This window comes from Ammospiza caudacuta, chromosome 1 (assembly GCF_027887145.1).
Source record: "Ammospiza caudacuta isolate bAmmCau1 chromosome 1, bAmmCau1.pri, whole genome shotgun sequence".
In the NCBI taxonomy this organism is placed as follows: Eukaryota; Metazoa; Chordata; class Aves; order Passeriformes; family Passerellidae; genus Ammospiza; species Ammospiza caudacuta.
In genome coordinates, this window is record NC_080593.1 from 21,509,440 (window position 1) to 21,523,438 (window position 13,999).

Below are 13,999 nucleotides of genomic sequence, written 5' to 3' on the forward strand. Positions count from 1 at the left end.
AACTCGTTGCATAAGAAGAGCTTTATATAGATGTTGGATCAATTGACAGTAAGTTGTCAATAAATGTATCTCCTAGACACTGCAATTGACAGGCTAATGAAGTGCATTCTCAGTGACAGAGAGCTGTTGACAAATCTTTTGTCACTTTGCTTTTCCCACTCCTGCATTTCTCATAAATCTGCTCCATATCACAAGCTGAATGCTTGAATCACAGAATCACAAAGGTTGAAAAAGACCTTTGAGATCATTGAGCCAACCATGAGCACAGCAGTGCTAGTCTACCACTAAACCATGCCTCTAAGCACTGCATTTACACGTATTTTGAATACTTCCCAGAGGTGGTGATTCTACCATTTCCCTGGGCAGTCAGTTCCAATGCTTGATCATTATTCCAGTGAAGAAATTTCTTCTAACATCCAATCTAATATCTTCCACAAGTGAGGGAGTGCCTGTTTGCTACCTTGTGTGCATAGGCTGGGATTTGGAAAACTGTTGGTTGAGAAACCAGAAAGAAAGAGTCAAGGACCATGTTTGCCCTCCCTGCAATGTATTCTCCAACATGTTTCAAAGAAGATGCAAAGTAGGTGATCTGCAGTTTGTCCACCAAGACTGCAGCATTGTGTTGGGCTCCCTGTTGTTGCACTTTCTGAGCCTTTGTTGTTGCTGCAGCACTTAGACTGATTCAGTGCAAGTGTTTTCAGCTGCCTGTTCCTTTTCCTCTTGCCCAGAAGGAGGTGGAATCACTGGTTTATTTTACGTCATGCTTGAAGGTTCCTGTGGGTGCCTTTTGCAAATATCTGATGAGTAAACTAGTTCTTGTCCTTTTCAGTAAAGTTCCATGTTTTTTCCTTTAACTCATGAGCATTTGTAAGCACCAGCAATTTAGGATAAGTGCTGCCTACCTACAGCAAAAGGATGTTGAGCAAAACCAGATCAGTATGCATAATCCCACCTTCCTTGCTAAAGAAACTATTTTGGTCAATGTGTGCATTAAAAAGTCACAGCGTGACTCATTGGCCTTAGCTATTACTAGCACTTCATGAGAAAGCATAATTTTCACTCCACTGTTCATAGCCAGCCTAGATGTTGTTCATAGCTTGTTGTACATAGTTTGGGGTTTGTGAGCCACACTGCAACTGCAGTTTGCCTTTTAGCTTGCATGAATAGTTGACCTTAAAGGCAAAACCTTGAACCCAATGAAATCAGAAGCAAAACTTGTATTGATTTTGTTGAAATCAAAATCAGGCTGATGCTGTATTGCCATTTCATCTTGACAGATACTGGGGGAGAAGAAAGCCTTTCAGAAGGCTTTATGTTTTTCACACTGTGGGCCCTGAAAGACAGTGAAAGTAACTTGGGAAGTTGTGTGGATTGGATGACATCATAACTTACCAATGTCAGCATTACTGCTCTTTTCCAGCAGGTTGGTCAGCTTTTTGCTTTGCAAGAGGGAAGGCAGCCAGTGTAAAAATCTGCCATAAATTAGAGATTCTTCAAAGGGTGAGGATTCACATAGTAAGTGAGACTTTTTATCTCACCCACTTCATCTAGCACTATGGAACACAAGTCTTGGAAAAACACTGCTGTCAAGAAGACCTGACTATATCACAGTTTGTTTCTGGTTGATGAAGGAAAGCCCAACCCTTTGCTCAAGGTGTTAATGGCATGGAAAAATACTATGTGATTTTCCTGTTGTTTTAGAACCGCCTCCAACTGTGGGCAAGTTTGTTTTACCGAACAGAGCTTTAAGAAAGAGGACAAACTAAAAAAGAAATGGTAAACATTCAAGCAAATGTTACTGTCTTGTGTTACTCAGGAGCTGGTTCAGTTTGCTGATTGCTCAGTTTCAGTGTGGTCTGAGTAATGAAGAGCTGACTAGTGAGCCTAATTTGGAGTAATTCCCTGAGTACTTGGAAGCATAGCAAAGCCAGAAAAACTCTAATGAAAAATAATGGAAAGGTAGCTGGGGGCTTAACTTATGATCTCTGCTCATTACAGTAAGCGACATTTTCATTGCAGTGTTGCCATAAATGTTATTGGCTGCCACATAGCATAGGTCCCTCCTGAAAAGATCCTGGAACAGCTTTGTTGGCACAGTAAAAGCCATGGAGAATCAGCAAAGATTTGCTTAAAACACAGTGATTGTTTGCCAGTTATTAAGGTTGTGATGCTTTGTTCAAAACTGGCTGGAAAATTAGGTGAATAGTCTGTATCATTTTATTATATGGTTTCTGAGTGACCATCTTTGGTCTTCCACAGTAAAGTTAAATAACTGGAAAACTATTGTATTGATTTGTTTTGTTTCCATATAGAACTACTCAGTCTTTGGCTTTCAATATTTCAGCATTTTAACATATATGATGGCAATGATTTTGAAATTGGCTTTGAATCACCTTTATCCTTTCCACGTATGTTGATTTCTCAGATCACAACTTGCCAGGTGTCTGTAAGATTGACATAATTGGCATGTTTGTTCCCACGTTGGGCAGGGAGTAGGTGAAAGGGCTGTGTTTGGGAACTGGAAAGACCTGCATTGATCTGTTAAAGCATGTTCAAGAGCACTGCCCAAGAACAGCTTTTCTGCAAAGTGTATCCATCATGAGTTAAACAAAGCCAATTCATATGGCCAAGTGATATTGCAATGTCTGAGATGTAGCTCTTCGTACGTGATATTTTGTGTCAAAAAGTGACATTTTCATTGCAGTGTTGCCATAAAATGAAGTGAGTTTCCTTTATTCTTCACCTTCTTCCTGGTAGTGGTTTGAGCAGCTAAATCCCGTGTCCTGGAGGAACCAAATCAAGTCCTTCACTGATGGCAGTGAGTAACTGCTCCATATCCCTGTTCTCCTGTCCTGTCAGTAGCAAGGCTGCCCACAGTCTCAGAACACGTTTATACACCTGGCCAGCCATGGGCAGATTAGCATAATGGGAGGACAGATGGACACATAAACACAGAGAAGACAAACAGCAGCCAGTCTGTATTCCTCAATACCTTTCCCTGAAATGCTCAGGGAAGACCCTGTGTCAGGGATCCCTCTGATACCTGGCTCCCCAATCTTGATGTTTCAAATATCAAGCCCCCAGACCCAGTCTCATCAGCCTACATCCTTTTTGTGGAGGCTGATCCTGGAGTCCCTTCGTCACTTCAGTATATGGGAATCAGTCCATGCTATTGACCAGCAGATCTGTCTTACTTGAACATGCTGATGGGACATGTATGCATGCTGCCAGAACAGAGGGCACACTCACACAGAAAACAGCTAGAAACAGGGTTTAGGGAGGACAAAGTCAAGATGATTTGTCACAGAGTTCTGCCAGTCAAGTGTTCTGACCTCCTCCTGCTTGCACACTGTTGACCTCATTTATTCCCTGCCTCATCCTCTCTTTTTCCCTGCACTTGTTCTCTTCTGTCATCCTTGGTCACTCACTTCCACTCTTGCTCTGTCCTCACAAGAACCTATAAATTCAAGTCCTGTATAATCCTTAAATACTCTTGTTCAGTCCCAAAACTCTGTCTAAGCATCCCACAGTAAATCCTGTGCTCCTTTTACACAGTGGTCTGCAGAGCTCACAGAGCCTGCCAATTTCTTGTGTTGGGTCACACAGATGGAATGTGTGACAGGACTGGGACTTCCTCCTTCCCCTTTGAGGGTCTCAGAGGTGGTGATTCAGATGGGTTAGTTTGGTTGAGTTCCCCACCTTGTCACTGTGTCCCTTGTCACTGTTCAGTCCTTATGTTTATTTTAAGGAGCTGTTGGAGAGGTGGCCCTGCAGGCAGTTGGGATGGCAGAGGCAGACACCCTGGGAGAGGAGATATGTGAGCCAGCCCAGCAGAGCAGGGCAGCTGATTAAACCCTGTGTGTGAGAATTGCAGTCTCCTGAATGCTCTCTATGCTACTGCCAGTGAAACTGGCCATCCTCAGTGTGCAGCAGAGCAGGCTCAGATTAACTCAGACACTTCAATTTTGCTTTAAAAAAAGGAAAAGAGACTCTCTGTATCAGTATTTCCCCAGGGTCCCTTCTATACATTTTATTGGTACACTTTGTCTAGTTACTGGAAAAGAAATACATACCTGCCAGACATATAATAACTTAAAGAAAGTTCCTTAGCTTGCACTTAGTTATTTTTTTGCCCTCTGTTTTGCTTTTTTTAAATGTTAATCAGGTACACAGCAAAATGCATGTAATAAATCAATAATAAAGATTATGTAAGGGCATTTATCTGAGCAGCAGTGTAGCATTCAGAAAGGGAAGTGAGCACTGTTTTACTGAAGCCCAAAGGACTCCATGCAGACAACAACATTAAAATAACATAAGAATGAAGAATACTGTGCTCAGCTGTCTCCAGGAGGATGTCTGTGCTGCATGCCAGTATGTTTTCTATACTGTGTTTGCTGCCTGTCCAGGGTTAGTTTGAGATCAGGCAAGTGGCCTTGAATATTGTCCAACAACATGATTTGGGGAAATAGAGCAACTGTTGATTTATCTAACTCATGCTCACAAATTACATGTACATAAAGATAAGAGTTGGGCTGATACAGATCACTTTAGTAAACAGAACACACTTCTTTCTCACTTGAGTTGTCTTTTTCCTTCTTAGTGGTGCTTTTTTATCTGTAGCTACCTGTGCTGGTATCTGCCAAAGAGGCTGAGCATGCCACTGCAGTTTCTGTGGCTCCTGTTTGCTTCTGATGAATTAGATGTAGGATGCCATTTGTTCCACTAGATACCTTGGCCCTCAGAGTTTAAACTGGTGCCTGCATCTGGCATTACATTGTTTTTTCTGGTCCTAAGTAGGAAAGCACTATTTCATCTGTGGAAACAAATAGGAAAATGTTCCACTGCATTCTGTGGAAGTTCTTACCCTTAAGAACTTCAGTTTCTGGCCTATGCAGTTTTTTCATGCCTGGGGTGAATTCAGGGACTGGTCTGCACTTGTGGGCTGAACAACTCATTGCTCCATTCAAAATGGAGCATGAGGAAGGAGATCAGACCGCCTGAATGTGCTTGAAGATCTGAGTCCCAGGGGAGAAATTGTGCATAATTGAAATATTCTGGTAGGATTGTCCACATGCAGAAGCGAATTGTTCTCTGCCTTGTGCTCTCAAGCTGCTGTTTCATTATACTGGCCTAGCTGGGAGGTGTTTTATCAGCATAATAGATTCCCTAGATGAAATCTTAATTCCTGTCTGTCTCTGTTTTGAAAGAAATAAGAATAAGCATGCCCTGTCCTTTCTGTCTTTGTGACAGTTCCATAGAGGCCCCCCTTGTGTGTCTCTCTGGATTTGTAGCATGGCTGAAGATTTCCAGTGCTGGGGTCCCTGGGTATTGAGATAGGTCTTTCAGAAACTAGATGTTTGTGTTCCGTGTGCTTTCAAAATTGTGTCTGCCAAAAGCCATGCTTCTTGTAAGATGTTTCAGGTTGGGTGTGCAAAGTCATTAGCCAGCTTTGCAAATCTTGGCCTCTACATTTTCCTTTAAAAGAAATCTTTTTTCTTTCGCGAGGCTTCTATGAGCTTCCAGCCGTGCTTCCCTAACAAGCCTCACATTTAGAGTACTTGCTTCAAAAGGCTGCTAGCCTCAGAGAATATAAGGAAAAGGCTTTCTTTTATTACTGTGTATTAATTAAAGAAATACCTAACACCTACTTGGAATTCCTTTATGGGAAAAAAAAACATTAGTTCCCCATAACATGCAAGATGGTGAGTTCAAAGAAGCAGGGATTAAATTAACCATTTAAAGAGCCAAAGTGTCTGGCAGAATTAAAATTATGCATCTGTTACCAGCCCAGTAGTAGAGCAAGTGTTTGTAAATCATAGTTACCTCAGCTCAAATCTCCCCTCACTGTCACATCGGGTCTGGAACCTCTGAGCTGAGGCCAGAGGTTCCTCTGGCCAGGGTCTGTCTGTGACAGTAACCTGTAGGGATAGAGGGTGGGAAATGTGGCACGCAGAGGTTGAGCCTTTTTCTTCAGGTATTCAGAGCAGCAAATAAACTGGGGTAGAGGGGTCCAGCAGAAGGGAGCCCTGTGGAAAACTGAATGGTGAAGTAGCCAGTGAGAGACATGTGGGATTTATTTTGGAGGGTGCACATTCTACGCAGATGCTGAAACAGTGAGCTCCAGAAAGTTTTGGCAGAGTACTTTTTTTTGCTTGTTGAGATTTGGAGTGTTTTTAGGCAGGAATTCTGAGTAAGTCAACTTTGGACTGCGTGACTCAGCAGAGTCTCTAATGTAAGATAGCTAACAGCTTGTGAGAGTGCAGAGTGGGAACATAGAGGGAGTGGTTGGGTGGACTCCATCTAGCATTTTAAAATAGCTAAAGATGAGTGTCTGTGTGTCAGCTAGCTACCCACTGTCCTCTGTAGCTGCTGAAAATCTTTAACAGAGCAGTGCAGCTAAGCATCTCACTGCAGACACTTGTACTTGATCACCCTAAAAGCTCTTTACTCCACTGGCTTCATTAGCCAGATCTCCACTGACTGGGAGACATGGGCTTGAATCCTTACCTCTCCACCTGTGCTGAATCCTCTTCTTCTTACCTCATTTGTGCTCCAAAAAATGAAACTAGCTAAGAAAAAGAAAGAGCTAATCCAAGATGGGAAGAGATAATCAGTTCCCCCAACGAGTGCCTGTGGGGTGAAGACTAAAAAAGGCATTTGAGGATATTAGGGATTTCTGGTGTTGCAGAAAGTCTCTTTAAAAGGTGAAATGCAGGACTTAAGGAGAATTAGGAAGAATAGTGACAGGCACAGTCTGCAGGAACTTTGGGTTATGAAAATAATTGAGGGAGGTGGAAGGAACAGAAAAATAACACAGGTTGTTACACTTGGGAGTGTCTCAGGGCTGGGCTCTGGTGTGTATGGATTTGGGGCAGTCTGACGCATGAAGCATCCCAGAGTGGCAGTGGGCTAGAGAGGAAGGCACACTGTTCACAGACCTAAAACTAGTGGAGCAGTTTCACAGCACTTTGAGAGCTGAGGTTCAGTGGCCCAGAGGCTCTGGCAGCCTGTGGCACTGCCAGCACCTGCTCCCTTTGTGCAGCCAGTGCTGCCTCCATGGTGGAGCAGGAGAGAGCTGCACAGACAGGGACAGGCCAGAACCGAGTGGCTCTGAAGAAACTTGCAAGAGTTTCAGATGATGGACATCACTGACATTGCTGCCATCTGCTCTCAGAGCACTTGAAAACAAAGGGCAAAAAATTAGCTGAATAAAATGAATCATTCATGTCTGGTTTTCCTTATTAAGAATCCTAAGGCTGCAGTTTGCCATTCAGGTGTAAGGAAAGCAGGTACTGGTTTCACTCTCCCATGCACTGTTCCTCTTCAGTGAGATCATCTGAGTTGCATCACAAAGACTAAAAACATTATTGGTGAACTACCAGTATAATAAGATACTTGAATAGTAATTTTAACCTCCACTGTTTTCTCTCACTGGTACAGTACTGACCAGTTAAATCCCATTATCTGTCCCTTTCCTGGGAGAAAGATTATGTGGTTTGAGGGGATGACATGTTAGCAGCTCCCACATAGAAAAGAGCAGTCGCAGTCACTCAGAGGGGACACCAGAGCAACAATTAGCTGTGCAAAAACTGGTGTGGCAAAAGCACCTTGCTCCAAATGCATGTGAACTGTAACTAGTGCAGGGTAGCCATCATGTATCAGTCATGCAAGCACTTCTTTCAGCTTTGGGTTTGTACTGATACCACCACTGATTTAGCCTTTCCCTTCTCCTGCTTCATCAGCTGGGGCTTAGGACTGTTCTGTTGAGGTCACTGTGAATATCCACTTTGAGGTTTGATCTGAGCACTAAATATCTGCCTGACTCTGAACTTCACCTTTTGAAAAATCAAGCAGAGCTGGAATGTTTCACCTTTGCTTCCCTGATTACAGTACATAGCTGGAGGTAGCATCTCTCCAGGACCATATTTAACAGTGCTGTCCTTTTTATACTGCATACTCACCCTGGAGATCTGTTACAGACATAAAGTGAAACACCAGTGTATTTCTCATGGCTCAGTCTTGAAATCCTCTTTCAAAATGCCTAAACTCAAAAAAATCAATGTGTGCATCAAACACTTTGCAGTAGTTCCCTAGCTTACACAAGTTCTCTAGCCCTTGGCTAGTGAGCATTTTGTTGTACAAGAGAGAAAAATTGGAGGTAGTTGTGCTGAATTTGTTTTTCAAAGTGACTCTTTTGACCTTTATGAATTTAAGAATTTTAACTATGGTTCTGTTTTTAAGTTCAGAGATTTTAGTAGCAAGACTATATACTTTTAAGTTACAAAGTTCCATGCCTGATCTTATGCTGTAAATTGCAATATTTAGCAATTTGTGGTTTAATTTAGAAGGATCACCTACTTTCCTAAATGCTTAAGTAATGTGGCAAGCTGAGGTTATTGATTCTCTCTGAATTTATTACAAGAAAGCTGTATCCACTCTCTCCTCTTGGGAATGCCCCTCCTGAACTGCATGCTTGCTAGTGACAGCTTAGACCCCTGATACATAACCAGAGACCTTGCCTAATATCCTTGCAACTACTTTAGGGAATTTTTATTAAGTAAAAGCATCATTAAAGTAGACAGAATGATGAAGTTTAATGAGCATCTTTCTCACTTCATGTTGTTCATTTTGCTGCTGCAGCAGCCATGCTGCTGTCGTTTGTTACTTCCAGTGGGGCAGGTGCAGAATTCAGGAAGATTTTTTTCATGTTTACATCTGCATACAAAGAAACATTTTTTCATGGAAGATATTTTAAAAATATATACAAGGAAAGAAAGCTTCGCAGAGTTTCTGAGGCCTTTCTGCATTTTCAGGCTTGCATGTGATTTCCCCTTTGATTTTTATGTAATGAGAAGTCTGCCTACAATACTGTAGCTGCTCAGTCTTCAGAGGTTCTGCAGTTTGTGAGCTGTGGTTGCAGTAATCAGCTTCTGACTGTTAGCAAACTGCAAACATCACAAATATTTGTTTGCACTCCAGATTTTGTCCTTCAGCAGAGGTTTTAGCCTTGAAGCTGTGTGTAGTATCCTGCTCAGAGCTGTACCAGCACTGTGAACAGATGACGATTCAAAATATCTAGTGGGAAGGCACTGCCATGAATGTGTTATCAGCACTTGTCGTACAAATCTGCCTTTAAACCATAGCCACAATCTGTGTCAAAATTCTTTTGTGTGTTTATGGAGACAATGTGCCTTGGCTAAGCGTCTGGCCATGCAAACAACTGTGTCAAGGTGCCATCCTCTAGCACATCACCATCGGTCAGCTGAGCAGCAGAACTGTCTGTGGGCATGTCTTCAGCTGACCTCTGCTGCCCAGGATGATGTGCAAGTGTCTCTGCCTAACACATCTGACTCTGCGCTCATGCAGAACAAGAGCATCTACCTAGTTTGTACAGCTTGGCTGCAGCTGTGTCTGGGTCTTTCTAGTAACTACTGAAATTATTAAAGACTTTATGCAAACTTCACATCTTTTAAAACTAAAGGATTATAGGTCCTTGTGGAAGCCAGATAATTGCTTCTCTGTGCAGATAAGCTCCATTAGTGTTTTTATTTTGCTTTTTTTTCCCCTGAAGCTTTTTTTTCCCCTGGGAGTTGTAAAACTGGTGTTTGTTGTTGTACCAGGAGTTCATTGAGAATTTTGAATTCTCTTTTCCCTAGTGTAACAGAAGGCAATTTCTGTCCCAGAAGCATTATTACAGTCATTATTGTATTTAAATATTGTTGTGAGACCATATGTCTCCTCATATCTGAGTTGTGCAGACAGGAGAGAGAGACCCTGTGTGTGAAGGCTTGTACCATCTAAATATATCTGATCCTTGCTCTTTGACTAGCAGACTCCATGAAAGATTGTAAAGCACTCATCTTCATTTGGGACAGCCATGTGCATTGGAAGTCCTCTCATTTTGTCAAGGAAACTGATTTGATTTTCTTATTTCAAACCCAGTAATTACTTTGCTGGATGAAACTTTGGTGCTCATGTTGGTAGAAGTGGTTGGACATGAAAATAGGTTAAAAGAATGTGGAAATGCTGTAGATGCCTTCAACTCATGTTCATCTATTACTACTAATGTAGTATTTGCATGGGACAAAGGGAGTTGCTGGGGCACCAATAGCACTGAATATTGTAAGGAGCAGATATCAAAAAAATATCAAAAATATCTCAAGTCAGTTGGTATTTTTAGTGCTTAATGCATGCTGTGGCTTCTGGACTTCTTTTCATAGTCAAAAGGCATTGCCCAAGTAGACTTTACCAGAACTCTGAAGTTCATTCAAAATTGTCAGTATTCACATTTCCTGCATTTGGAAAGTATCTGTGTGGTCAGTAGAATTCCCCCTACACCCTTTTTCTTCTGAGGTTTAACAGTCCACATGCTTGAACATTTGCTCTGAAAAAGGAGGAAATGAGAGGTAGAATGAATGCCAGAAGGAACACCTGAGAGGGAAACTTACATAGAGTTTCCAAAGCAAAAAGGGGGAGCCTAAACCAGCTTGAGCAAAAGGAGGGTATGTAACACTTGACAGCCACTTAAGCTGTCTCAGTCCTGTTTGGGTTGGCACTAACAGGGCAAAGGAGCTGTGGGGCAGCAGGATGTGGAACACAGATCAGTGATAGGGGACTTCTGTTCCTATCTACAAAGGACTTTTGTGCTCAGATACAGTGAATCACTGGATTTTCTGTTAATCAGTGCCTGAAGTCCCACATAGGGACTTCAAAAAAGCCAAAAACCATCTTGAAGGTTAATTTTGTATTTACCTAACTAGTGCTATCTTGCGAGAGTTACAAAACTACTGCTGAAAGTGGTTCAAATGCTACACTGCATATCATTCAGAGCAGGGTGCTGCTTGTTCCCTGACTTCTTCTGTCCTGGGTCAGTTTCTGATGGCACAACCTCCTTGAGTGTCACTCCTGTGCTCTTCTGCTGTGATGGATTTTCACAATACTGAACCATCTCCTTCCGTAGACTCCCTCTTTCAACTTACTTAACACCTTCCAAAAGAAGAGTTATTTAGGATGTATATTTGATTAATACACATACTTGGATAAAATACAGCCTTGTGCTGCTGGAGCTCTGTCTCTTCAGAAATAAAATAAAAATATGTGTATTGTTGCTAATATGAAGCATGTCGTTATTGCAGAGGGTCAGGGCTCTCTGCTTTCATCAGGAAATGCCACCTGATCCCTTGTTGACAGGAGGTGATGGCCCACATAAAATTTCAATAAGGTGAAGTAATGTCATAGTTTACAGTTGTATTTTCCTTGAGCAAGGCTGTTTGGCTACAGTACACCTTGACAGCAGCCTGCTTAGCAGTATGATGTAAAACTTCAGCTGCTGAGAAGGTGAAAGCAAGCGCTGCCTCTTCACCCCACCTTACAAGAAGCTTTAATCCCATTCCACAGTCCAGGAATGCCAAGGTTGAAGTATCATCCAGATACAGCAACATAAAGCTCAAATTAGGTGGTAACTTTACATATTCCAACATAGAATTAGAATAGTAAATAGAATAGAGTCACAGAATCACAAAGGTTGGAAAAGACCTCCAAGATCACATGTAACTGTGACTTGGGAGAACAAACATGATCACTCTGAACGTCCCCTCTTTCTTCTTCTCCCAGCTTTTTATGATGAGCAAGATGTGGTATGGGCTGGGATATGCCTTGCATCAGTTGGGGTCATCTGTCCTGGCTGCATCTCTTCCCAACAACTTGGGCACTCCTAGCCCCTCACTGGTGGGCTGAGGAGCAGAAAAGGCCTTGGTTCTGTGCAAGCCCTGCTCAGCAATAACTTAAATATCCCTGCATTGTCAACACTGTTTTCAGTGCAAATCCAAACCACAGCCCCATAGCAGCAACTATGAAGAAAATTACCCCAAGCAAAACCCACAATGTGCATCTTCAAAAAGCACTTAATGTCAATAAGTGAAGTTAAGTTTGAACTGTGTTTATTTTGGGTAGGTTTTTAATTTATTCTAATCAGGATTACTCATAAATTATCTATTAATTACTGTGTGATATTTAGCAAGATCCTTTCAGCCATGTAGTCCATTTAGCTTCACAGTGAATGCTAGCCATCTTAATTGTAGGATACTTTGTCAACATTTAATCAGTGGTACTTACTAATGTGGCATTGATGTGTTGGTATCTGTCCCAGTGCTATCAATCATGTGTGAGCAGCAAAGGCAGCTGTGACACCATTGCTCTCTGTCACATTAAGCCCCTGGGTTTTCTGGTTAGGGATGACGCTCACTTTGCTCTAAGCAGGCACTCTATCTCTCCAGTTCAACCCAATTTTTGTCATTGTCTACTTGAATACACATCCTTGCAGCCTTCTGAACTTTAATCCCATAACTGCAGAATAAAGGTTGCTAGTTTCTGAAGGCAAAACTGATTGCTCCTTCACTGCTCCAAAAGCCTGCTCTTCCCTGGTGTTACTCCCCTGAAAAGTCACAAAAACCCAAATGTTAATGACTGCAGCTTGAGAGCTAATAGAAAATTCAGTGTGTTGAGACAAAATAACAACCTTTTTTTTTTTCCTAGTAACTAGATGCTTTGTTTAATGTGCTGCAGAGTAAAAGTCTGTGTTTAATGGTTGAATCACAATTTTTTTTCTCCTTTCCTTACAGTCTTTATGGCAGACACATGCAGGCAAACCCTGAACCTCCCAAGAAGAACAATGACAAGTCAAAGAAGATCAGCCGTAAACCTCTGGCAGCCAAGAACAAATAAGTGCCTGGCTTCTGCCTCTGTTTTACATCTGTTTTTGCATTGGTTTTGCTTGTGCCTACAATATTTCTACACATCTCTTATTACATATAAGAAAGCAGGGATTAGAATTAAATGCAATTTACTATGTATAATGCTTTAGAAGATACTGCTAGAGGGAAACAAAATTACATATGCTCCTAACTATGGTCACATTTATGTAGCCATTTAATATATCACTGTCAAACATACTTTAGCTTTTATATTTATATGTGTATTAATGTCCTGTCTTCACATGTGTCACATCCTGTTAATATAGGGGATTTTGCACTTATATTATACGATACTAAATTTCCAAGCATATTTCAAGTGATTTTAATAAAGCTCTTCATTTGTATTGCTGTTTAGTTTCTTCAGTAGGACGTCTGAATAGGAAATTCCTTGAGAAATGTATGTGTGTCCAGTTTCCTGTAATATGGTGATTTCTTCTGTGTAGGAATGTGGCAGCATTTTATCTGATGCAAGTTAGTTAAAGTGCAAAGCATTCTGTTCAAGCAACATTTTAATCAGTTTCTTTTTCTTTTTTTATGGTGCTGTGGACTGCTCTTTTTGCCTTGAAGGTTATTTTGAAATCAAGGAGTAGGGGAGGGGAGAGAGAAAAAAAAATTGTCTTTGTAGAGAGCTGCCAATTGCCAGACTCAGTTTGGGGAAGAGAACTTTGTCACTTGAAGAAACTGGTACTTCTGCCAATTTTTCAAGTGATTTTTTTCTTTAGGCAGAAAACCCAAATAATGTATTTAATCTTGCTTAAAGTGCTTATATTGAAGAGCTATTCCAAATGGCTTTTGAAAATGCCACAGGTTCTATATTTATCTATACAAAGCTGGCACCACAACCAAGCTCAGAAGCTGCAAACAGTTTAACAGCACAGATAGTTTCAGATTCTACCAATGGAGAAGAGAAGCCTAAAATCTGCTGACAGTGTTTCCCAAATACTTTCGTTCTTAGGAGAGCAAAAGCCAACAAGGTACAAGAAGAGATATTCATACCTGGATCACTTGTGTCGAGACCTTCCTGCCCTTGATTTCTAATGTAATGAATTCCATACCCGAGCCACCCATGGCGCAGTGTCGGCTCCCGTCCCATCCGGCCAGCAAGCTGGGAAGCATGCCCAGACTGCTGAGACAGGCCTGCTTGTTCAGGGGGAAAAGAAAAGGCTTTAAATATCTCATGCTACAAGTGATGCCTGCTGCAAAAGCCAATCTGAAGTTTCTGTGATCAGCACCAGTCTCTCCAGTGC

At 41.7% G+C, this 13,999-nt stretch overlaps 1 protein-coding gene across 1 annotated transcript in view; it reads left to right on the forward strand.

Moving 5' to 3' along the window:
- The window catches only part of RSU1 (Ras suppressor protein 1), a 102,799-nt gene extending 89,542 nt beyond the window's left edge, over positions 1–13,257 (forward strand). Inside the window, exon 9 of the mRNA XM_058810459.1 lies at positions 12,621–13,257. Within this exon, the coding sequence (XP_058666442.1) occupies positions 12,621–12,723 (103 nt within the window). The 3' untranslated portion in view covers positions 12,724–13,257. The remainder of the gene's footprint in view (positions 1–12,620) is intronic.
- The last annotated feature ends 742 nt before the right edge of the window (positions 13,258–13,999 follow it).